At 36.7% G+C, this 26375-nt stretch overlaps 2 protein-coding genes across 3 annotated transcripts in view; one reads left to right on the forward strand and one right to left on the reverse strand.

The window, feature by feature from the left end:
• Positions 1–2184: 2184 nt before the first annotated feature.
• LOC111592992 (alpha-protein kinase 1) lies at positions 2185–9955 on the forward strand. The gene is made up of 7 exons (XM_030223050.1): positions 2185–2622; positions 2725–3294; positions 4592–5586; positions 5690–6520; positions 6632–6747; positions 8660–9004; positions 9182–9955. Exons 1-7 carry the CDS (start codon positions 2206–2208, stop codon positions 9760–9762), a joined length of 3855 nt encoding a protein of 1284 aa, XP_030078910.1. The 5' UTR covers positions 2185–2205; the 3' UTR covers positions 9763–9955.
• An 8866-nt stretch (positions 9956–18821) lies between these two features.
• Positions 18822–26375, reverse strand: part of LOC111594173 (transcriptional regulator ovo) — a 29305-nt gene continuing 21751 nt past the window's right edge. The window contains exons 2-6 of one of the 2 annotated variants that reach the window (XM_023307358.2): positions 23771–25378; positions 21873–23617; positions 20331–20596; positions 19847–20243; positions 18822–19328 (exon numbers count right to left, since the gene is read on the reverse strand). In XM_023307358.2, the coding sequence (XP_023163126.2) occupies positions 19143–19328; positions 19847–20243; positions 20331–20596; positions 21873–23617; positions 23771–25378 (4202 nt within the window). In that variant the 3' untranslated portion in view covers positions 18822–19142. Of the gene's footprint in view, positions 19329–19846; positions 20244–20330; positions 20597–21872; positions 23618–23770; positions 25379–25535; positions 25674–26375 lie in introns of those variants that run through there. The other variant, XR_003944150.1, reaches the window with a different exon arrangement.

The following is a 26375-nucleotide window of genomic DNA, read 5'->3' on the forward strand; positions in this document are numbered from 1 at the left end:
TCATTCATTCTCTCTCTCTCTCTTCTGTGACGCTTATTATGCCGCAGCCAAAAGTTTAGCTCCAAGCGCCCTATCCTTTATAATTGGGTGTACGCTGTTTGTTCGTGTGTTTGTGTGTGGGTGTGAGTGTGTGTGAGCAAAGGCGAATTGTAAGCCAAAAAAGAAAAGGCAAGGCAAAGGCAACGAAAAACAACTGACAAGCAAAGCAAGCGATAGCCAAATCCATTTCGTTTGCTGCTAAGCATTTTGCCTGAGTTTAAAATTGTTAAACAAATTAAAATTCGTATTTAATTTAGCAAAATTTAATTTTAATTGCTGTGTGAAATTAGTTTATTGCTTAAAATTTTGCGCAAATTACGCGCTGCGCAACACCGGCCGGCGGCCGTTTGGCAACACTGTCAGTGTTGTTTGCCGCCTATGTGTGTGCAACCCTGTGTGCCGCACACACGAATCTGAGTGTGAAAGCGTGTGGTCGAAAAATTAAGAACAGCAACAAAAAACGTAAGATCCAAAACGGCTCTCTTTGTGTGAGTAGCAGCAGCGGTAAAAAAGAATGCTCGCGGGGGAGCAAAGCAAATTGACAGCAGTAGTAGCAGCAGCAGCAGCAAAGCAGCGCAGCCGCTAATCTTTTGCTGTCGCGTCGCGTCGCAAAAGCAAAAGCAAAATCACGCAGAGCCAATAAAAGCAAAAAATACAAAAAAAAAAAAAACAAAAATATAAAATTTCCATACCCAAAAATAACCAAAAAATTTTCAAGTTTGACGTTTTTATGGTGTGTGAAAAACGACACGGGAACAAGGAATAGGCCACAAAACTGAAAGCAAAGCTAAAGAATAAGGTAGAAGAAGAGGAAGCAGCCAGCAGCAGCAATTGTAGCAGCGAAAAGCGTGCAAAGGCGAAAGGAAAAAGGTCAAAATGAGTGTGTGTGAAAGATAGAAGAATCATGGAATCAATGAAAATGGAGCAAATGTGAAAAACTTGTGGAAAAGCTAAAATTAATTTTTGTTGTTTTTGTTCACGCGCGCGTATTTGCGTTTGTATGCGTGCGTCCGTGCGTGCGGTTGTGTGCAAGTGTGTGTGTGCGTGTGCCTGTGCCAGTCAGCTAGCGTTAGTGAGAGCGAGAGGCGAGAGAGTGCGAGTGCGAGCAAGGCAGGCAAACAGGCAGGAAGGGAGCTAAAGTATTTTGTAAAACGCATTTACTAATTAAATACAAATACAAAAAGTGAATATATAGAAATATATAAAAATATATATATTTATATATGTGGATAATTGCATGAATTAGAAGAGACTCCGAAACAGCTGCAACATAGCATTTGATGAATGGCAATTCAAAAAGGAAATCAATAATAATAATAACAATAACAATAAACGCTCTAAAGTGCCCCCACCTCTTCTTCTTCTACTTATAGTTGTTGCTGGTGTTGTTGGAACGTATGCAATGTGTTGTTTTTTTTTGTTTGTTTTTTGAATCAAAGTAAAACAAAAGAGAACTAAAAATAAATAAAAATAATAAAATAAAAAAATCACAAAAAGTATTCGGCCGCAACAAAGCAAAGAAATATTAAAAAATAAAAAATTTAAAAAAAAATGTGGAAAGCCAACGAATGCGCCATTGCCGCAGCAGCCGCCGCAGTAGCAGAAGAAGCGCCACACAGCGTCGCAGCAGCAGCCGCCGCCAACGCGTGGAAAGCAGCAAAAAGCAACGCATGACCGAACGACGCGGCGACGTTCAAAAAAAGCGAAGCAAAGCAAAGCGAAACAATTGCTTCAAACTAAAAAGAGAAGAGTGCAACAAAAGAGAGAAGAAAAAAACATATACAAAACAAAAACACAAACACACACGAGAATAATAACAATAACAATAACAAACGCAAAAGCGATAGGCGATAGAATAGCCGTAGAAGTAGAAAAACAAAACGAAGTAACGTGCAATAACTAAAACAAAAAAAAAAAATAGAAACAAAACGGAAGCAACGCTAAACGCACACGAGAAACGAAACACAAAAATACAACAAAAAGGAGCAAGCGAGAGCGAAACTTGCAGAAGGAACTGTTGAGGTGAAGAAGAAAAAAAAAGAAAGGGAAGGCAGAAGGAACGGAAAGAAAAAGTCAAGCAGCAAACCCAGCGGCAGCAGCAGTCGAGCTTTCAGTGTTGTTGTTGGCGTAGGTGTTTGTGCTGTTGTTGTTGGCGTTGGTGTTGCCATGGCCAGCAGCAGCAGCAGCGCAACAAATGCAGCCAGCAGCAACGCAACTGCGCTGCCTTCACTCTTTGCCGGCAGTAACAGTAACAGCAATAATAATAACAGCAGCTGTGGCAGCGGCAGCGCTGCCGCCGTCAACGTCGCGGCCAAAGATATGGACGGACTGATTGCCATCAATGATAGCGCATTATCGCAACAAATCGAATTTATACTACAAGATGCTCCCATGGAGCAGGATGACGAGCAACAGCAGCTGCAGCTGCAGCAGCAGCTCAATATGGCAGCAGCAGCGGCGACGGCAGCAGCGGCAGCGGCGGCGGCGGCAGCAGCTGCGTCCAAGCTCGACAACCACCCACCGACAACAACAAATGCAACAATAACGACAACAACAACAAACAGCGCTTCCGCCTACATCAACCACAATAGCAGCAGCAGTAGCAGCAGCAGCAACAACAACAACAACAACAACAACAACAATCATATAAATAGCCACAACAACAACAGTTTGAGTGTTGAGGATCATCAGCAACTGTTGTTGCAGCAACATCGTGCACAGCAGCAACAACAACAACAACAGCAGCAACATCATCTGCTGAATGGCCGTCGCATCATCATTCAATCGACGGCCAGCGGCGCCGGCTCCGTGATGGCTGCCAGCGACATCAAAGAAGAGCAACAGGAGCTTGAGGATGATCCCGATGAGGAGGAGGAAGAGGAAGATCCGGAGCTTAACGATGAAAATCTGCAGGACATCGAGGAGGAGGCGCAGGCAGCCGAAGCTGATGAGGAGCCTGAGACGGCGACGCATTTGCAGCAACACCATCAACATCATCATCATCTGCACAATCAGCAGCAACAGCAGCAACAACAACAGCAACAACATCATCATCTGCATCAGCAACAGCAACATCATCATCAGCAACATCTGCAACAACAACAACAACAACATATGCAAACGCAAGTCAAACTGGAGCTGGACGAACTGCCTGACGAAGATGAGGAGGAGGAGGAGGATGAGGATGAGCACATGCAGCAGCAGCAGCCAGCGCAGCAGCAGCAGCAGCAGCAACAGCAACAGCAACAAATCGAGGTATAAAGCATGACGCACGGTAAAACGGTTTAGATTTTACAATTACTTGAGTAATTAGTGTTAAATTGAGAAGGTAATTTAAAGTAATTACCTAAGCTACATGTGTATAAGAAATTGTCACGATTGATTCATACCATCAATCTAGGCTAGGCTTGATTCACTTTCCGTGCAAATAATATGTCTTCGATAGATATCGTAGCCTCCTAATGCACTTAATGTATTGTAATATAATGCACTCACACATGTAATTAAGGTAAATAAGTTTCGGAATCAGGTTAGTTCAGTATTTAAAATTTAATTTAATTAATAGTGTAAAAGCTGGTGAAATGCAAGTAATTGTTATAGTATATAGTAAAAAGTAATTTAAATTGAATTTACTTCACTAATTCCGCTTAGTTACTTAATTAATTATTAACTCTTTTTCAAGTATTCATATATATATATGACGGATAGGAAAAGAGTTAATTATTAATAAACTAACTAAGAGGAATTTTTTATATATATATATATATATATATATATATATAGCATACTAAATAATTAAAATTAAATGTAGTAAACAAATTCCTCTTAGTTAATTTATTAATAATTAACTCTTTTCCTATCCGTCATGGAATCGCTATAGTAAATTAATAAAAGTAATCAGTATAATTAATAATTTAATATAATTAACTGATTTTCAATTAGGTAAAGTAACAATTAATAACTATTAACTTTTAGCAATTATTCATGGAATTTTCATAGCATATAATTAGAAATAATTAGTCAACTTTAATACGATTAACAATTAATTAAATACTTTTATTAAAATGAATTAGCTAAAGCAAATCAATTACTCAAAGCAAAGTAATTATAATTTTTAAAATAATTAAAGAAAATCTAGAAATTGCCAATTCCAAAAGCAAAATAATGAAAAGTAATTAAATTAAATATTTAAAGAGAATTTCTTTTCAAATTACCTAATGATTAATAATTAAAAGTAATTAGCTCACGCAATTCTATTTGCTCATAATAATCAGAAGTAATTAAAAAAGCAAATTCAATTGAATATTAAAAGACATATCAAAACAACTCAAGTAGCTGTCATAGTGAGTAATTGAAAAGTAATTAAGAATAATTAGTTAAAATTTGAGCAATTTAATTGCATATTGAATTAGAATAGTTCCGGAGATGGGTAATTTTGAAATGTTAAACTGGGAAAAATTATTTGAACTCTCCCAATTACTCAAGTAATTAAAAGTAATTAGCGTTGGCTTGATTTATTAACCGAAATATCTTTGTATCTATCCATTAACAGTCACTGCAACAACAACTGGAGTACTCAACATCGGCCCAGCAGCTGGTGCTGCCGGCGGGCAGCATTGTGAGCACCACGACGCGCGCTTTGGCCGTGCCGGTGTCGGAGGCGGCGCTGGTGCAGCTGCAGCGTCGTCCCGTCTACATTAGCAACGCGACAATGAGCAGCCTGACTGGCGCCACCTATGTGCGAATGCCCGCTGCTGCTGTTATCAGTCGCAGTCCGATGACGGTGCTGAATGTGGTTCAGCAGACGGGCGGACCCACCGCACAGCTCATATTGCAGGCGGCGACGGCGGCGCAGGCAACGGCAGCGGCAACAACGCAGGCGCCACAGGCAGCGGCAACTGTTGCAGCTGCAGCAGCAGCGCCGTCGCCCAGCAACGAGCAACAGTTGGCGGCGCTAGCACTGGCGCAACAGCAGCAGCAGCAGCAACAACAACAGCAGCAGCAGCAACAGCAACAACAACAACAACAACAACAGCAGCAACAACAGCAGCAGCAACAGCAGCAGCAACATCAGTCCATCAAGCCAGCGCCTGCCACAAGCAATGTGGCAACATCCACGACCAGTTATCAGTGCATGGAATGTGTGGAAAAGTTCGATTCGAAGGAGCTCTTTGACATACACCGCAGCGGGCATGCCAACAATATGAAATGCGCCATCTGCAACATGGTCTTGAAGTCTCTGAAGAACTATGAGAAGCATTGTTTGCGCTGCAAGCCCTATGAATGCCAGATCTGCGGCCGTGTCGTACGCTTTCGTCCCAATTTCATTAAGCATATGCGCGTGCACACGGGCCAGCAATCGGAGAGGCACAAATACAAATGCGAAGTGTGTCACAAGGAGTTCATGAGCTTTGAGTACTTTAAGGTCCACAAGAAGATACACAACGAGAATGTGAATCTAACCTGCGAGATCTGTGGCAAAGTGTTTAGCGCGTTGGCCTCGCTGCGCGGCCACTCGAAGCTGCATTCGGGCGTTAAGCTGCACAAGTGAGTGGATCAAATTTGATTGGAATTACATTTATAACTAACTCGCTCTCCCTCTCCCTCTCTCTCTCTCTATCTATCTATCTGTCTCTTTCATTTCTTGCAGATGCGATGTGTGTGGCAAGGGCTTTGGTCAGCGCTACAATTTGAAAATTCATGCACGCACGCACACGGGCGACTTTCCCTTTGAGTGCAAAGTGTGCAAGAAGAAGCTGCATACGCAATCGTCGCTGCAGACGCACATGCAGGTGCATTTGCGGGATCAACCGAAGGGCAGTGCTGCCAGCAGTAGCAGCAGCAGCAGCAGCAGCAACAACAACCATAGCAACAACAACAATAATATTAGTAACAATGCTGTGACAGCAGCAACAGCCAATGTCAAACTGGAACCAGAACTGGAACAAGCCAGCAGCAGTCTGCAACAGCAACAGCAACAGCAGCAGCAACAGCAACAACAACAGCAGCAACATCATCTGCAACAGCAACAGCATGAAATGGAGCTGGACGATCAGTCGGGCCTGAGCGACGAGGAGACGGAGAGCGCTGTTCACAATTTGACCAATAGTCGTTTAACCACCGGCGAGGACTCCTCCAATGAGTCCTCATCGAATGCCTCGCTACAGCAGGCCCACTCCTCAGCCAGCTCAACACACTCGCAACAGCAACAACAACAGCAGCAGCAACAGCAACCACAACAACAACACCAACAACAACACCAACAACAGCAACAGCAACAATATATTGTATCTACACCCACGCGCACCATTGTCATCAAGAACTATATGCAACAGCAACAGCAATCGGACAATCCAGCCGGCAATGGCAACTGTTCGAGCGTGCTGCACACACAGGTCATACAGAGCGGTGCAGGCACCAGCAACGGCCATCACATCATCAACGCCACCAACAATGCCAACAGCAACAGCCACAGCCATACGCATAGCAATGGCCACAGCAGCAGCAGCAGCAGTAGCAACACCAACAACAACAACAACATCAATAACATCAATAACAGCAGTAGCAGCAGCAGCGGTGGCAGCAACAGCAGTAATGTTGCAACTGCGGCCAGCAATTTGGCACAGCAATTGTTGCGTAAAACGCCGATCATTCATTCGACGGGCACGCTCAGCTCAGCGCTGGCCAGCGTAGTGCAGCAAACGGGCGGTAAGTAACTAGAAGGCTAAGGGATTATGAAACTCGGAGAAGGTAGTTCCAATGGTTGACGAGTGACGAGTGACGAGGAAGGTATAACTTGTAGCCAGTAGCTGAAGTTCACTGAATAATTATGTAGACATCTTAAGCCAATCTTGACAACGGCGGAACTAGAAGAAGAGTTCAATTTAGCGAGTAGGACAACAACAGTAATAAACACGAGTCAAGTGTAACGAGTGGATAGTAGCATAAAGACGAGCGTATGTCTCTAAAACTTACAGAAAGATTTTTAGAACTCTAACTGGAGTAGAGCAGTTTAAGGAAGAGTAACGAACTAAATGTAACGAGAGCGAGTAGCGAGTAGAAAACGGACAAAATGAAATGAAACAGCAAGGAATGGAACAAAAATGAATCACAGTTAGCAAACGAAAGACTTAAGCGAGTAGAAGTTCGTGAGTAACAAATATCTTCCAATTTAAATAATAATACAAACTGTTACAAAGAATTCAAGCAAGATAACTGTTATACAAATTTGCATATTATAAATAGGAAAAATCTGAAAAAAAACAAGGAACAAAAGAAAATTTTTTAAAATGAAATGTAATGCACAGGGGAAATGTATTTATTTATATACATTTAAAATATAAAAAATAAAATACGAGCATGTCAAATATTAAAACAATATATAAAAAACAGTATATACTTTATCAAATATAAAATATAAAATATAAAATATAAAATATAAAATATAAAATATAAATTATAAAATATAAAATATAAAATATAAAATATAATATATAAAATATAAAATATAATATATAAAATAATAAAATATATAAAATATTAAAAATACAATTTAAAATATTAAATATAAAACTATATAAAATATAAAATATAAAATATAATATATAAAATATAAAATAATAAAATATATAAAATATTAAAAATACAATTTAAAACATAAAATATTAAATATAAAACTATATAAAAATATAAAATATAATATATAAAATATAATATATAAAATATAAAATAATATATAAAAAATTAAAAAAAAACGAAGAAAATATAATATAAAATAATACTTTATTTATATAGAAACTATAAATAAGCTAGTCCCATTAAATCATACCTAATATTTAGTGAACTTTATTTCATTTAAAATCCTAAATTATTAATTTTGCATACCTGAAAAGACCTATCAAATCGGCTACATTCAAGCGTTATATATATCTATATCCATATAGCATTTGAATTTACATTACTTGTAAGCTTGCAGCACTAGAAACTTGATTGTGCATAGCAAAAGCCTGAGAATTTAATTTAATTTAATTCTTGGAAAAAATGTTTTGCTCACTTGTAGGAAGATTACGTTGTCTTGGAAATTATGCAAGATAGCATATGGCTCACTGAGCATGAAAATGACATTAATCCTTAACTTGTGTCACAGCGGTTGATGAGGGAAAAGTAATTGATATTAATGTGATAACATATCTATAGCTAAGCAAAGGGTTTGATAATCTGTTTTCTGTTGAATTTAATTTCTAAGCTTAAAAATGTTCAATGCGAGCCGAAGCTCTATGAGGAGTGAATATTATGATTACCAACTTCTTTAAAGCTTCCGTAGCTAATTTTTAACTTATTTAAAATCGGCTTTAACACTCACAAACAATTATCACAGTTGCCTCAATGCTTACTGGATGAGCTCAACTCTATTCAGCTCAGCCAATAACTCAACTTGGATACAATATATTTCAGATATGAAAGTTGTTCGAGCAACATTTGATGTTTAAGCAAACGCATACCAAAATATTCAAGTCTAGGCCATAAAGATCCTGAGCTATATAGTTTTTCAGAATATGACTATAGCTGATTGCTATTTTGATGGACTTGACTAATGCCGGCAACTTTGTTCTGCTTTCAGTTGGTTCGCCGGCGCAATCGCCGTCATCTTCATCCACATCGTGTTCCTCCACCGTGCTGGTATCCAAGGCGACGGGCGTGCCTCTGTCCATAGCGTCATCTGCGGCGCTGGGCGGCTCCACAATAATACGCAGCACGCGCAACCATCAGCAGCAGCAGCAACAGCAGCAGCAGCAGCAGCAACAGCAGCCAGCGAGCAATTGCAGCAGCAGCAATGTGCGTGTTGTCACTGGACAGCAACAGCAACAGCAGCAGCAGTCGCAGCCGCAGCCGCGCAATAACCACCGAAACCACCACCGACGTCGTCATCTAGCGGATATGGACGATGATGATGATGATGACGATGATAACGAGGACGATGAGACGAGCGTGCAATTGCGCGCAGCCACCAATGGACATCATCATCATCATCAACAACAGCAGCCGCTGCCGCAGCCGCAGCAGCTAAATCAGCATCATAACCACAATCATAATCACAATCATCATCATCATAATCATCAACAGCATCACCAGCAGCACCAACAGCAGCCGCAGCAGCAACAGCCGCAGCAGCAGCAGCAGCAGCATCATCATAATCATCAGCATCACAATCATTTCGATGATGATGATGATGATGAGAAATCCTCACCGTCCTTGGCCACAGCGGCCATTATCAAAGTGGAACCGAATCTCTATTCATCCGGCTCTGGCGACAATTCCAACGATATGTTCATTAAGGAGGAAGTTATGTTTGAAGACTCCGCTGCACCACATTCACCCCAATCGCCGCCCAGCTCGAAGTTTCGTATATCGAATTTTGAGAATGATTTGGTCGATCATCACGTCGACTTAAGTCATTCGCTGCCGCCCTATGGCAATCTGTTCGAGCCGCACTCCATACCCGACAGCATACCCGTTCAGCTCTATCCGGACGACGATGATGACTTTCGGCTCGACCACAGCTCGTTGGGTGGCCTGCACAATACATCGTCGTCGACCACCGACGGCGACTTCATCAAGAAGGAATGGGTCTATGGCAGCGGCACGAGCAGCTATGCGATGAACGGCAAATTCGATGATGACAGTGATGCCCTGTGCGATGCGGCCAACTTTATATACAATTGAGTGGAGCCGAACAGGAAGCGCAAGTGGAAGAGGAAACGGCAGTGGTTGGCGGGCGTTCACGATGTCTCCATGTGGGGCAGCTGATCCAGCCAGCATAGAAATGAGCAAAGGCAGATGCATGAGCAGAAGGCGACGAGAGGAGCAGCAGCAGCAGCAGCAGTTGTAGCAGTCGCAGCTGCAACAGCAACAACAACAAAATTCGAATTATTGACGCACACGCGCACACACACAAACACATACAACACACACACACACACACACACATACATGTTTGTGTGCTTGCATACACATATATATATATATATTTGTGTATATATATATATGTGCCCATTTATCCTTAACAAGTGTATATGTATCTATAGATATGTATATATATGTATTTAGAGAGAGATTATGTTTTTTTTCTTCTTGTATACACCTATATACACGCATACATACATATATATATATATATATATATATATATATATATATATATATTAGCTATCTCTGTCGCGCTCGTGATCTTAACGTGATCTTAAACTAAATCAATGTGTAAAACGTATTTGTAACTGTATTTTGTAGTTGTTTCTATATAATTGAAAAAGGCAAAAAAGAAAAAATCAAAAAAAAGTGAACAAAAAGTATGGATAAAGCAGCATTTGCTCTGCTACTATGTATGAGTATATATAGCTAACTGTCTCTTTCACACACACACAGACAGAGAACTACACGAATTCCTCTTGGTGTCTGTCTGTCTTGCTCTGTATCTATCTATCTCTCTCTCTTTGTCTGTGTGCAGAAATTGTCTTCAAATTTGTTTCTAGTCTATTTATCTGTCTCTCTCTCTCTATGCGTGTCCCATTCTCTGTGTCTCTGTCTCACTTTGTATTGCGCTCTCTAACTGTTTGCACGCCTTTCAATATTTTGTTTGCCTTTGATCTCGTTTACAGTTGAATTTTCTGAATTTGTTTTTTGTTTCATTTTCTTTTCTATATATATATATATATATATATATATGTGTGTATATATTGCTTCTCATCTGAGCTATTGTTAGGCGTGCTTAACCTCAATTTTGTGTTTTCTTTTTTTTGTTTTGTTTCATTCAGTATTTTTTCCCCCGAAACCAAATTTAACTTAAGAATTACCAAACTAAGCAACTCGTAAAATGAATACATATAAAAAAATGAATTCTCATTTAATTTTTTTTTTTTTTTGTCAAATCTTGTCAGTATTTTTTGTCTCCCTCTCTATATGATAAATATGATATAATTTAACTCTCGTTTCCCACTTCCATTCTCCATTCTAATGTGCAATTCTCAAGAAAGTATAAAACATGCCACGCCCTGCTCTACACAAGCGCCCACACACAGCTATTGTAACTGTAATTTGTATTATTGATCTTGAACAAGAAGAAGAAGAGTATGAAAACCTAGCAAGTTTTTTGTTTTGTGCTTTAAAAACTTAAATTGAAATTATTGTGGTTTCCTTAATTAGCAATTAAGTTCTAAATTTTAATTAATTACACACGCACACACATATATATATACATATATATACTACTTATATATCTAATGTAATATATATATATATATATATATATATATATATATATATAGAGCGAATTATATTTAAGCGCTTATTTTTTTCATAGTTCTAAGCTCTAGAGCATGCTTTATATACACTCACACACACACACACTCATACACACACACATACACCTCTATATATATATAGCTTATATAATATTTATAGCTACGTTCATGATCTTAACATATATATAATACATATATATCAATATATATATATATATATATATACATATATATATTTATATATATATATATATATATATAGAAATATATACAAAATTTATTTTTTTGCATTTAATGAAACAATTTTTTATTTTATTAACAAGTTTTTTGAATTCCTTTCGCTTTGGTTTTTTAAGCATGTAAATTATTATATAAAGAAGAAGAAGAAGAAACATATGTGTATATATATACATGCCAGCAACGTACGCAGCAGACACGTTGTAAAATTGAATAACAAATAAAATATATAAAATCAAAAAAAAAAAACAGTTTTTAGCGCAAATTGAAACTAACAAAGATTAATCAAAGCATTTAATGTTAAAAAAAAAAAAAAAATTGGACGCAATTTTTAATTTACAGTTATTATTTTTTTTAGCAACGCCTGAAAAAATTAAAGAAAATATATCTAAACTAAAAAATAAATATATATTAAAATAATTATTATGTAGCCAAATAGTTGAGCATAAACGCACACATACACACACACCTATACATATATATATATATATATATATATATATATATATATATATATGAAATGTTCTGCTACATATATATATATATATATATATATTTCTTGCTTTATGCTTTGTTGCGTTATTCGTAAACGTTTGAAGCATTGAATCAGCATTGCAACTGTTTGTTTTTCTTTGTTATGCCTAACGTTAATGTTGTTGCATTTGTAAGCACTACACACACACAGACAAGCACATGTATATATATATATATAAATATATATTTACATATTTATATATATATGTATATAAATTACCTTTTGTCGCGCATTTTAAGGCTTGTTTTTGCAGCTTTTCAGGCCCAGCTTATGCTACACACACACACACACCCAAGTCTTCCGCACTTCTTTTCTGTTTCCTTCAGTTGCCTTTTTTTAAAAAGAAAAAATAAAACAAATAACTTTTGTTGATGTGCATGGAACGCGTTGTTGAAGCAATAGCAAGCAGCAGGAGCCAGGAGCAGCGTCTGCCAATTGGATAAACATTGATGCGCAAAAGAAATGTACAAAAGAGCTAAAAAGAGAGCAACAACAAATTTAATATTTAGTACCTAAGCGAGTTCGATGTTAACTGCAATTGAAGTAGCAAAGTAACAAGTAACAAAACCTAAAAAATAAGGCCAAAAAAACTGAAAGAGAAAATTTTAGCTTCGGCTTGTCGAAGCGTTCAAAGCCCTTGCAGCCATAGCTATAGCAGCTTAATGGATATATCAGTTCGTATATATATAGGTATAAAATCAACAAATTTGTAGACTATATATATATTTATATTACAAAATCCAAGTCCAATTGATAGAACAACACTAGAGACAAACGAAAAAAAGCTCACGTTTCATACATGATCTAAAAATATGCTAAAAAAGATCGAAAAACCAAAGCTGACTGCAAAGGCATAAAGGAAATTAATAGCAACATTGAAGCACTGCCTGCCACGTACAGAAAGGGGGAGGAGAAGGAGAGAAGGAGAACGAGCGTAAGCAGCATAGCAGAGAGTTAGAGCGAGCGAGCGAGCGATAGTAAAGTGTAAAGAAGATAGAGCGAGAGCTGAACACTGGCATCAACAATTCTAAACATACACATATTTTTTGTCCTTTTAAATCATAAAAACCAAATTTTTTTTAAATTTAAAAATATACATAAAAAAGGAAACTAATTTTGTATATGAAATCTATTTTATATACTAAAAACTTAAAAAAAAAGAAACGAAAGAAGAAACAATATGAAATAAACCAAATTGTATTTGGCACCAATGTACACACACACACACACACACACACACACACACACACACACACACCTACACCTACACACACATACAAAAACCCCGCCCGTAAAAGCCCACAAATGGAAAAACTTCAAGAAAAGCCAATGGAAATGCAAAAAAAAAAAAAACAAAAAAAAACGAAAAACTTTTTAGCACCAAAACAAATCAACAAACAACAACAAGAAATCTCAACGACTGCGCACACAAAAAGTGAACAAATTTTTTATATTATATATATATCTATATATATATATATATAAAATTAAAAATTAAAAATTAAAAAACAATTGTAATTCTCTTAAGCAAAAACAAAAAACTATTTTATAAGCGTAAACCAAGCCACGAAAAATTGAACACAAAAAGAACAGAAAACCAGAACAGAAACTAACAAAAGGCTTGGAGGCCAAATTTTTCAGCAATACAAATAAAATAAATGTTAAAAAATAAGAAATAAAACAAAAAAAAGATAACAAAAGCGTAACAAGAAATTTATAGATAAATACATACATATATATGTACAAATACACGCACACATACACAGAATAAAGGAAGTAAGGAAGGAAAGCGAGAGACAGAGAGAGAGAGAGCGAGTCGTTTACACTGAGCGAAAAAGAAAATGTATTTTTTTTAACTACAAATCAGGAAAGGAAAAGTTTGTATGAAAGTTAAGCAAAAACGCAGAGGCCACGCCCCTCACACATACACAAACACACGAAGCGCAATATTTTATATTCTAAAAACAAAAATAAAAAAGAGAATTTTTTATTTTATATTTTTTTTTTAATTAAGTAAATGTACCTAAGAACAAGTTACAAAAAAAAAGTTGGTAAAAAAACTCAAAAAATATGTAAAATTTAAACAATCACAACTTGGGACGTCTTCGATTTGGTAATAAAAATAATATAAAAAGTAAAAAAAATTTGCATTAAAAATAAAATATTCAGTTATGAATATGATATATATATATATGTATATATATATATATATATATATATATATATATATATATACACGAACATATAGTATATAAACAATTAATTAAATGTGTAGCAAAACGTATAAAAAACAAAACGTATATACTTCTATTACTAATAATAATAATAATAATAATACATGAAATTGTTTTTAATGCTATAAGATTTATATATATAAAAAACAAAATGAAAATCAATAATTGACAGATAATGAAAGAAGAGAAAATAATAATAATAAAAAATTATTGTTAAAAAAATAGTAAAAAAATGTGTAAAAAAACGGAACTAAAATTTCAATTTTGTTTGGAATTGAATTCATTTTTTTGCACTTTTTCCAAAATTTTCCAAATTTTTGTTGTACTTATTTTTCTACACTGAAAAACCGCCTCAACCAAAACAAAATAAAAGTAAAAGTTGAACAAGAACAAGACGTAGACGTTGAAGTTTTTTAAGAGCATTTTTGAGAAATATTAAAAAAAAACGAAAACGAAAACGAATGCAAACAAAGCCGAACAATTTCAATCTGAACAAAACCTAAAGCCCACGAAACATAAATATATATATATATATCTATATATATGTATATATGTATATATACATATATATACATATATATATATATATATATATATAAAGATATATAGAAAAGGAAACAAACAAAAGCAAAATCATATTTATATATATATTATGAATGTCTAGTCGTATTTTCAGTATTATACAAAAACAACTAAAACAAATTTTTGAAAAACAAAAACAATTAAGTGTGTAGTGTGTACAATAAAACAATTATTAAAAATATATATATATATAAATATATAAATATATATATATATATATATATATATATATATGGTAAACAATTTTTAGAAGCATTTTTAACATATGACATAAAACAAAATATAATAAAATAAATGTTTACATAATTAACATAAAAAAAATATATATACAATATATATACATATATATATATATATATATATATATATATATATATATATATATATATATATATATATATATATATATATATATATATATATATATATATGTATATGAATATGATAATGATATTAAACTATTAAACAACAAAAAACATAAACAAATTTAAACGAAATGTGTCTGTTTTTAGTGTTAGTCTCTGCCTAAGCTACCAATTAAATAAAAATTTAAAAAAAATTCGATGTGTGTAAAACTAAACAATAAAAATTATATGAAGAGAAAAAAGTGGAGTAGAAGGAAAACCATGTGAAAGAAAAATAAACTCGCGCTGCTGTTATACGTATTAATCACATTTAACACAAAATTATGTTTAAAAACAAAATCAAATAAATAAAACAAAACGAGAACAGAAAACTAATAACATCTTAATTTACATTTATCTTTAATTATTTAAACATTTAATCAGCAGCAAATGAATTAATTTTATATATTTATATCTGTATATTTAAAACTTAATTTTATTTGTAATTTTCTTGCTTTTATATAATTTAAAAAAGTTATATATATATATATATATATATATATATATATATATATATATATATATATATATATATATATATATATATATATATATAATATATTTACTATATTACTAAAAAACTACATATTAACAAAAATATATTTTGTAAAACATTTTTTTTTTGTCTTTGATTTGTTCGAGAAGCGGGCGAATTTTTGTGGTTCATATCAATAAAATAAAAAATTAATAAGAATTAAAGCAAACTAAAAAAAAGCATATATATATATATATATATATAAATATATATACATATATGTATATATATAGTTATAGTTTTATCTGTGTAAATGACATTGTAATTAAAAAAAAGAAAAATTTGCTCAAACTTACAAAAACAAAAACGAATGGGAAAAATATTCTTGGTAAAAATTTAAAAAATATATATATACTTCAGTTTTTATACTCTTTTTTTTGAATAGTTGAATTTTTTTAAATGTATTTAGTTTAACTAATCACAACTAAATTTAAAAAAAAAAAACAAAATCTTCTCTAAACTATTAAAAACAAAATACAATACATATATTACAATTCTTGATAATAAAAAAATATATATTAATTCATGTGAAACAAAAACAAAACAAAAAAACTGGAAAAAATTTAGTTTTTATTGTAATTCCGTGTCTGTGTGTGTATTTCAGTAATTAATGTAAAAAATACCAAAAAAATCGAGAGAAAAACAACAAAAAAAAACAATTTAAAAAACACAAAAAAATTGAAAAAATATTAAACACAAACAAAGAAAAACACTGAAAATAAAATATAATGAAAACTAGCGAAATAAATAAAGTGAAAAATATTTGAAAAAAAAATTAATTTTTTAACTCATTTGTGAATTGAGAAGGGCGGAGAGAGGGCGATAGAGATACGGGCACAGAAAGTGAAAGTGAATAAGGGAAAGAAAAAGAGTCAGATAAGGAGAGTGTAATGGATTTGTGATCCTATATATATTCCAGAAAAAAATATGGGTAACACAACCAAAATCAATTGAGTTACGCCAAAGTTGTGAACGGCCATTGGATTCATATCAAAAATTGATCCAGCTCTGACAGGAATAAGTAATTACTCCAACGAGGACTCGACAACATTTAAGTAGCCTAGGCCCCAGGCTCAAAATAAAAATCAAAGTCTTTTAATTTTGTAATATTCAATATTTATTATAAACTTTATATATAGTGTACATATAATAGTTAAGTTTAAAAAAAAAATGTGCATTTAAAACTAATTCAATGTCGATTCGATAAACTGAATTTTGGATACATTTATTTCGGATCTTTATTTTTGATCTTCTTGTTCTTCTTATTTTTGTTTTTAAATTTTTGAGAAAAATTGTAAAAAATTAAAAAAAATTTCCAATTTTCTTAATTTCATTTTGTTTGTCATGGAAGTGCATGATGTGTGTGTGGGTGAGTGTATACATATATATATTATATATATAGTTAAGGCCTTTAAATTACAATTTTCAATGAGTTTCATATGTTTTTTTAAAGCTAAAGCAGAAAGTTGAAACTAAGGCTGGAAGATGAACTAAATAGCTAAATGTTATGTAAATTAGGTATATATTTCATATATATATATATATATATATATATATATATATATATATATATATATATATATATATATATATATATATATATATATATATATAATCTTTAAAGTTAAGTATTCTTTACTTTTCTTTTGCTTTTGTTTCATTTTCTTGTCTTTTTTTTTACCAACACCAAGCGATTGCACAAATAACCCGTTGTTGCTTAAAAAACTATGCAAAAAAAAATAGTAATATTAATAATAATAATAATAATAATAATATATTTTCAATGAAACTTATTAAGCAAAATGCGTGTTCATAAAAAAATATTTAAACTTGCAGCTGAATTGCTGTTCACAAACAAAGTTTATTATATAGCTATACCTATATATATTTATATATAATATATATGTGTTTTGAAAATATTTCAAAAAATTAGCCAGCTTAAACTTTTGCTATATATATATATATATATATATATATATATATATATATATATATATATATATATATATATATATATATATATATATATATATATATATTTCATGATTCTTCAGTACAAATTGGTGGTTCGCTTCAGCTTGTTTTTAAATACAAAAAAACTAAAAAATAAAACATAAAAAAAATTAAACTAAATTCATTGAAATGCTTAGCTTATATATTATTTAAATATATATATATATATATATATATATATATATTTATATATATATATATAAATTTATGTATATATATATTTTATATTACATTAGATGTGTTTGTGCTTTGACTTCATTTATGAACAGCATAAATTAGCTTACATTTGTTTATTTTAGCTTAAAAAATTCCTTTTTTTGTGTTTTTAATGCCTCTTTACAATGAATTTGTCTTCTTTTTTTCTTGTTCAAAAACTCTATAAAAAAATAAATAGAATACAATATTTGTAGAGCTCTTAAGTTTCTAAGTGTTAGTACTTTCTCTCCTCCTATTCTTCTTCTTCTATATATATTTGATTGTAAATAAATGCAAGGTTTTTGCAGCTTGTTCATTTAGCTATAGAAAAAACACTAAAAACTGTAAATGATGAATCGATAACTCACAATCGACGACAATCGATAATTCATTTTTATTTATGTTTCTATTTCTCTTTCTTGTTCTTGTTCTCAGTTGCTTAAAGCATTCGAAACTTAGTTTAAAGCTTAAAGAACTACAAAAAATATTTGTTTCGAAAAAAATGAAATAAAATAAACTTTTGACTAAGCGCATAAAATTAGTTTTTGAGAAAAAATAACTTAAGATCTATTAAGTTTTGCTTCTTCTTCATATTCAACTAAATTAATATGATAATTATTTTTCGAAATTGTTCTTCTCTTATCGAATTTTGCTTAATTTGTTTTCTTGTTTTTTTTTTTTTTTTTTTTTTTTTTTGCACAGCAAAGCGAAAATGTGTTTTCCATTTCGAAATTCTTGAGCTAAACTAAAAATTAAATATTTTGCTTTGTTCTCTATCGATTAGGTGTCTAGCAACTAAATGAGATATAGATATGAATACAGATATATATAAATATATATATGATGTGTGTGTGCGTGATATAATGTTGTATTATAAATGTACAAAACATAATCTCTCCATTTTCGTGGGGGCAGTTTTCATAAAACTTCAGCTTAAAGTTGAATTTGCATTTACGTTTTTTCTTTTCAGTTAGTTTACCTTAGATCTTAAGCTAAGTACAGCTAGTTCATATTGTATATATATTGGTATATATATATATATATATGTATCTCTACAGTTTAGTTGGTTAGTTAGTTATGCACCGGCATCGGCAACTGGCCGAGCAAATTGTTCGCGAACTGCGAATTGGTGAACTTGAAGTGACGTTTGTCGTAGAACTTAAGCAGGGCCGGCGAAAACGGATGATTGTCCTTCAGGTGCAGATAATGGACCTCCGGTTCGCAGGTCGTGTGGCCGCATTCCTCGCAAACGTACATCTGAAACGACCACGAAGAAGAGAAGCAAGTTAATACAAAAGTGTTGCATATGTTAAGGCTTAGCTTGATTCGTAGTTCGGTTCAGTCTCAGCTAGTTCCAACTAAATTGCTTGTTCTTTGAGTTAACGAATCTGTTTCTATGTTAATTTGTGCTGTATATCAAGAAGATCATGATTTGAACTAGTTCCAGCAAGTAGTTCCCTCTACTAATAACTAATTAAACGAGACTAGCTCACTTTTGTGCTTTACATTTTTCTTGGAATGAACGCTCTCTGAACCTGTTCCAAGTGCCAACTGCTTTTTGGCTGATATATATGCTGATGTTCTGAACTAGTTCCAAGCCCGTCATTTTTTCTTTATATGCTGATTCGCTGAGCTAGTTCCGAGCAACAAACACACTGCTCAACCAGTTCCACACTCCAAGGGAAGTGGTTCAAATAGATGAATCTGGCACACATGACATTTGCCCTGATTATTCAGTGGTTTTCGGAAGCACCTATTTATAATTGTGTTCTTACCTTGGCGCGTCGCTCCTTGTAGGCATACTGATGCTGCACACTGTGCACCTTTTGGCAATGCGACTCTAGGGAACAGCGCTGCGTGAAGCTCTTCTCGCACAGGTTGCACTTGTAGGGACGCACGCCCGTGTGGGTGCGCGTATGCCGCTTCAGGTCGAAGGTGTCATTGAAGCCCTTGCCGCAGAACGTGCACAGATACCGCTTGATGTCCGAGTGGCACTTCATGTGCCGATTGAGCAGACGTTGCAGCGAGAAGGTCTTCATGCAGACACGGCAAACGAACTTGTTGTTGGCATCCTCGGCGCCACTGTTGTTGCTGGGGCAGAGCGAGTCGCCTTGATTGCTGCTGTTGCTGCTGACACTGCTGCTGCTATTGTTGTTGCTGTTGCGATGATGACTGCTGCTGCCGTGCTGCTGTTGTTGCTGTTGCTGCTGCTGACTGAGTACCAAATGCTGTTGCAGCGACTGTTGCTGCGGTGAATGCTGCTGCTGCTGCGGCGAGTGTTGTTGCTGCTGCAGCAACTGTTGCTGCTGGTGTTGCTGTTGCAGCGACTGTTGCTGCTGCTGCTGTTGTTGCTGCTGTTGCTGCTGCTGCTGCTGCTGACCATGCTTGAGATCTTCGATGCAATCCATATTGCTGCGTATGCGATGATGATGATGTCCTCCATGCGTGTTCTCCACGGCCAGCGGATTCTTAATGCCATGGCCTCCATTCACGAACTCCAGCTGCAGATCGGGCGGCAGACCCAACTAAAGGAAGCACAAAAACATTGAAAGATGCGTTAAGATTTGATTAAAGACATATTAGAGCTACATGTCTAGACAGCACAAGACAACAACAAAACATTTAACACTTGACAACGAACGGGAAGTACAGCTACGATGAGTCACAATTAAATCTGTTTCAAGCAACCTAACAGCAGGCGAAGAGGTTTTCATAAATATGACATTATATATATATATATGTATCTGGATCAACATCTATATAAAGATAGATCCATATAGTTTGGTAAATATCTATCTTTATCTATCTAATGGCAGATCTAAAGAGATCGCTATCTATATAAAGACAGATCTATATAGTGCAGTATATATCTATCTTTATATTTATGTATATGTATATCTATATATCGATTGATCTATAGAAATATATTTTTCACAACATCTGTTAATATCAATAGATGTGCTGAATCTATAAATCTTTATCTATATTTCCTACATATCTAAATATTTATTCATCAATATTTCTCATATATACAGACTATGATGTATCGATAAATCTATGTCTGTCAATCTATAAATCTATATTCCAAATTATTGCTATATCTAGGCATATGTTTTACATCTATATATCGCTATAGCTGTTAATCTGTAATGTATCAATTTATGATCAATTATGATCTATCAACTCAATTCTCAATCTCAATTCTCCTATATGTCTGACCATAATATATCTATGTTTATAATGGAATGTATATCAATAGATACAGATCTGTTATTAATATAGATCACTTTTGAACATATCTATATATCAATGCACGTATATCTTTAGTTCTATTAGCATATAAATATGGATTCTTCAACAACTTTTATAATTCTCTTTCTAATTTGAATCGCAATTTTAAAGCGATAAAAACTATCGAAGATGTTACAGCACTTATAAAATTTATCCAATATTTCAAGACATATGAAATTCTGTTAATATTTCAAATTTAGCTATACAAAAGCTATATCCTGAGGATCTATGATGAAAACTAACACACAGAGAGATATGAATTAGCCTTTGATATGGATCCAGCATACATATATGTTTGTATAATATATAGCTTATAATGTCTTCATACATATTAACATAGAGTTGACATTAAACAAAGGACAGCACAGTACAACGGGACGGCAACAGAAACAGAAAAGGGACGGACATACTGAACGAGAGACAGAGACAAAGACATGACAGGCTTAAGGGGGAGGCCATGTAAGGGGGCCACATTAAGGCCCCCTCATTGGCCTGGTCTTCGGCTCTTACCAGCCGCTGCAGCATCTTGCTCTCATTGATCACCGAAATGGTCGACGATGGCGGCAACAGACCCGCTGCTGCGGCCGCCGCTTCGCTGGCAAGCGAACGCAGTGTGGCCCGATGGACCTGCCGCTGGGCGGGCAACTCTGGCGATGGCCTAACTGTAGAGTAGATCGTGACCACAGTGGAGCCATAGGTAGCGGCCTTTGAGCGGCCGCCTAACTTTGAAATGTTATTGCTGTTGCTGTTGCTGCTGCTGCTGCTGTTGCTGCTGTTCGATTTGATGCTTAAATTGCAGATGTTTTTGCTGCTGCTGGTGCTGCTGCTGCTGTTGCTGTTACTGTTGTTGGTGCTACTGCAATAGTTGCTGCTGTTGAGCAGCATGTAGGTCACCGACTCAGCTGGTGACTCGCTGTTGTTGCTGTTGCTATTGGGCTTTAAGATATTGTTGGCACTTACGCTTTGTATCAGCGGCTTGGTATCGAGCAATGCGGCAGCAGCAACTGCCGCTGTATTCGCATCGAGCAGATTGGAGCTGCTACTGCTGCTGCTGGACATGGGTCGCAGTGCGGCAACAGCAGCAGCTGCTGCTGCTGCAGCTGCGGCAGCTGTCGTTGGCGACGGCAGCGACAGATTGCTGTTGTCGTTGTGATGATGATGCTGTTGCTGCTGTTGATGTTGATGTTGCTGCTGCTGTTGTTGGTGTGCATGTTGCTGCTGCTGCTGCTGGTGTGAGTGTTGCTGATGTTGCTGGTGTGCATGATGGGCATGATGTTGTTGCTGCTGATGGAAATGATGCTGTTGCTGCTGCTGCTGCTGTTGGGCATGATGCTGCTGTTGTGCATAGAGATTATGTTGCTGATGGAAGTGTTGCTGCTGCTGCTGTTGCTGCTGCTGCTGTTGTTGCTGATGGTGCGTGTGATGTTGCTGTTGCAGCAATTGCTGTTGCTGCTGTGCCAGCTGCTGCTGATGGTAGCTGTTGCTGTTGTTGTTGTTGCCGCCGCCATTGTGTTGCTGCTGCATTTGCAACAAGTTGCGCGTGGCGTGCTGATACGAGGGTGGCGGCTGTTGCAAGTGTTGCTGTTGCTGCTGCTGCTGTGCATTGACAACATGCTGCTGCAAATGCTGCTGCGCAACATGTTGCGGCGCATTGTAAACATTGTTGCCGCCGTTGTTATTGCTGTTGCGCGTCATATTGTTCGTCAGCTGCGTCAGCAGATTCTCGTGCAACGCATCCAATTGGGCTGCCGCATGCGGCGTCACCGACACAGCATCCGAGTCAGGCGTCAGCGACGGCGTCGAAACCAATTCAAAGTCCGCTCGCTGATGGTGGGCGGGGCTGTTGTTGTTCGTCGAGTGTTCGTCATCGTCGTCGACATCGACGCAGCCGCGCTGCAAAAACGAACTGAGATCCACAGCGTCCGACAGCTGCTCGAGCAGATGATCCGTCTGGGAGCTGAGCATGAGTGTAGCGGTAAATTGTAGAGGATCAACGCTGCCAGCATTCGTGCATTGACCACCGCCGCCGGCGCCGCTGCCAGCCAAATCGTTCATAATCGCATCCTCATAGGCGCTGGCCGCAAAGCTATTGCCCGACGCAGCAGCGGCCGCTGCCGCAGCGGCAGCCGCTGCTGCCGCGCTGCCAACCCCGCTGCCCATTGTCGCCTGTATGATATTTTGGGCGAACGTTCCAATATCGATCTTGGCTTCGTCGTATTCGATGTCGGGCTCATCTTTCAATATGATGCCATAGGCTGAGGGATTGCCGCCATAGAAGGGATGACCATTACCAATCGTTCCAGCAGTGCCAGTTGAATGTAAATGATGGAATTTGGAATTGGAATTGGAATTGATATCATTATAATTGCTATGGCCCAAATTGTTGGCAAAGTTCAAAATGTTATTACCATCGATACCAACAGCGCCTGCTCCACCAGCTCCACCTCCTACACCACCGGCTCCGCCGCCGCTGCCGTCTCCGCCACCCCCAACGCCGCCTCCACCTCCGCCTCCATTACAGTTATACTGCTGATTGGACATTAGATAAGCTGCTGCAGCTGCGTTTTGTATGAGAAACTGCGAATTGCTATGCGCATCAACAGCGACGCCGACGCCGCTGCCACTGCCGCTGCCGCTGCCGCTACCGCTGCTTTGGCCACTCTTTAGGCTCTCGTAAAATGGCGGCAATGCGCCGCTGGGCGGTGAATTAGGTCCGTAATTGCCGCGTCCGTCACGGCCGCCGCCCATACCACCACCGCCGGCGCCGCTACCAAAGCTGCCGCTTCCGCTACCGCCGCCGCTGCCAGCGCCACTACCAGCTCCGCTGCTACCTCCGCTGCTGCCGCCGCTTCCTCCGCCCTGGCTAAAGCCGTTGCTCGCCTGAAAGCCTTGGCTGCTATTGCTGCTGCGTCCGTGTCCAGCGGCCGCTGCCAATATGCCCGGCAGGCTGCGCACCAAACGCGGATTTAGCTGCAGTACGCGCGCTGCCAAATAGCTGCTGCGGCGCCGGGCCTCGCGTACGCGTCGCGCACGCTGCAGTCGCCGAGCGTTCAGCTCGTCGTCGCTGTCGTAGCTGGCGCTGCGTTGACGCGGCACGTGATAATCAATTGGCTCCTGTTGCTCGGGTCCCAACTGCTCTAAGTCAAGCGTACGCTGGTATAACAGTTGCTGCTGCTGTTCCCGTTGCTGCTGTTGCTGCTTGTATAGCAGCTCACTACTGTTGCTGCTTTCGCTGCTCTGCGGCGCTCGTTGTATAACGCTGCAGCGAACTGCGGGTATGCGCGGCGGCGGTGGACTCGGTCGCTGCTCTGCTGTTGGCGGGCTGCTGCGCATGCGCAGCGACAGAGGCTGTTCGATTGGTAGCAGCGGCTTTTCGTCCACAATCAATTTGCAGCCGTCATCGGAGTCGCTCTCGTCCGTATCGCTGCTGCTGTTGCTGCCGCTGTCAACGTCAACGTCCGCCTCAGCGCTTTGCACTTTCTCTTTGCTAAGGCGTTCGTGTGGATATTCTTTGCGCTGGGCTTGCGTTAGAACAACGCCAGCGCCGTAATAACGTGGCTTTGGCGCCTCAAGGCCAACGTCGACGTCAACGTCAACGTCGGCTTCGTCTTCAGCGTCGCTGCTGGCTTGCGGCGCACTCTGCTTTGGGCTCTGTTCGTTTTCTTTTGGTATGCTGCTTGTTGTTGCTGTTGGTGGTGTTGTTGTTTTTGTTGTTTCTGTTTCAGTTTCTGTTTCTGGTTCTACCTCAACTTCTACTACTACTTCTACTTCTCTTTCTACTTCTGCTTCTACCTCTCCTACTTTTGCTGTTAACGAATTCTCGTCGCAGTCTTTTGTGGCTGTTGCGGGTGGTGATGCTGCTCTATTAATGTTAATGTTGCTGTTGCTGTTGGTGGTGGCTGTTGTGGTGGTTGTAGTGGTGGTGGTGCTAGAGGTTTCCGCTGTGGAGCTGTTGCTGTTGCTGTTGCAGCTAAGGCGCTGCAACAGTTCTGCTGGCGTTAAACAATCGTTATTTTCTGCAAATAGCCAAAAGAGAAATAAAGATATATATTAGTCAAAAGCGCAACAGTTAAAAATATGTACGTATACATATATATATATATATATATATATATATATATAAAATATATTTGTATGCATTCATTGGTGCTGCATGCTCATCATGAGTTTTACATTCTTGACGTTATAAAGCAAAACCCAACGGCATTTGACCGAAACCGAAAAGCGCAAAGGAACAAAAAAAAACGGAAACTTAAATAATTAAATAACGAAATCGAAACCGAAATTAATGTCGAAAGACGAGCGACAAGAATTAACCGTGCATTCGCCACAACGATCGTTTGCTAACTGTAAGCGCATCATCTCCTTCTTACTCCTTCACATACATTTGGACACACAAACACAAGTGAAGTGTAAGAAATACTCAACAAAAAAGTATGTATTTTGTCGCTATGATCTTCTAATACAGTGAACACTCGCAAATAAGAAATAGTCAAAGAAATTCTTATTGATTGTTAATATATTTCGGTAATCAACTCATATACAGAATATTCTAAAGATCAACAATTAATTGTATTTCATTTGAAATATTCTTTTTTTAATTATTATTATATGTTTTTCGTAACATCTTTCTCGCCGCTACTCTTTGTTTTCACTGTGCCAATTCGCACAAATGCTATGTGTGTGTGTGCACAAGTGCCTCTGTGTGTGTGTGTGTACACAAGTGCCTCTGTGTGTATGCATATCTTTTGCCTTGCTTAATTTCTATTTCGTCAAAAAAAAAAAACAGATCTAACTGTAATTGCAAGGAGTTGCCAGTTCGTTGTAAAAATGTTGCTAGGAAATGCTTCAACGCCTACACACACAAAGACGTTGACAGAGAAGGCACAGAGCTTGCACTAACTCTAGAGTTAGATGAAGAATCATTAATTGATTTAGCAGATAATTGCCTTATTTACAATCAACAGTGGCATTTGATTTTTATTCGAATTAATCTTGACAATTTTAAATTTA

Source organism: Drosophila hydei, unplaced genomic scaffold, assembly GCF_003285905.1.
Source record: "Drosophila hydei strain 15085-1641.00,03,60 unplaced genomic scaffold, DhydRS2 tig00000090-arrow-arrow-pilon, whole genome shotgun sequence".
Classification (NCBI taxonomy): Eukaryota; Metazoa; Arthropoda; class Insecta; order Diptera; family Drosophilidae; genus Drosophila; species Drosophila hydei.

What these genes read in the sequence shown, in the direction of transcription:
- LOC111592992 (XM_030223050.1), top strand. Translation starts at nt 2,206, where the DNA reads ATGGCCAGCAGCAGCAGCAGCGCAACAAATGCAGCCAGCAGCAACGCA. An exon ending in AGCAACAGCAACAAATCGAG is followed by an intron (nt 3,295 to 4,591) that starts GTATAAAGCATG and finishes ATCCATTAACAG; the next exon opens with TCACTGCAACAACAACTGGA. An exon ending in CGTAGTGCAGCAAACGGGCG is followed by an intron (nt 6,748 to 8,659) that starts GTAAGTAACTAG and finishes TTCTGCTTTCAG; the next exon opens with TTGGTTCGCCGGCGCAATCG.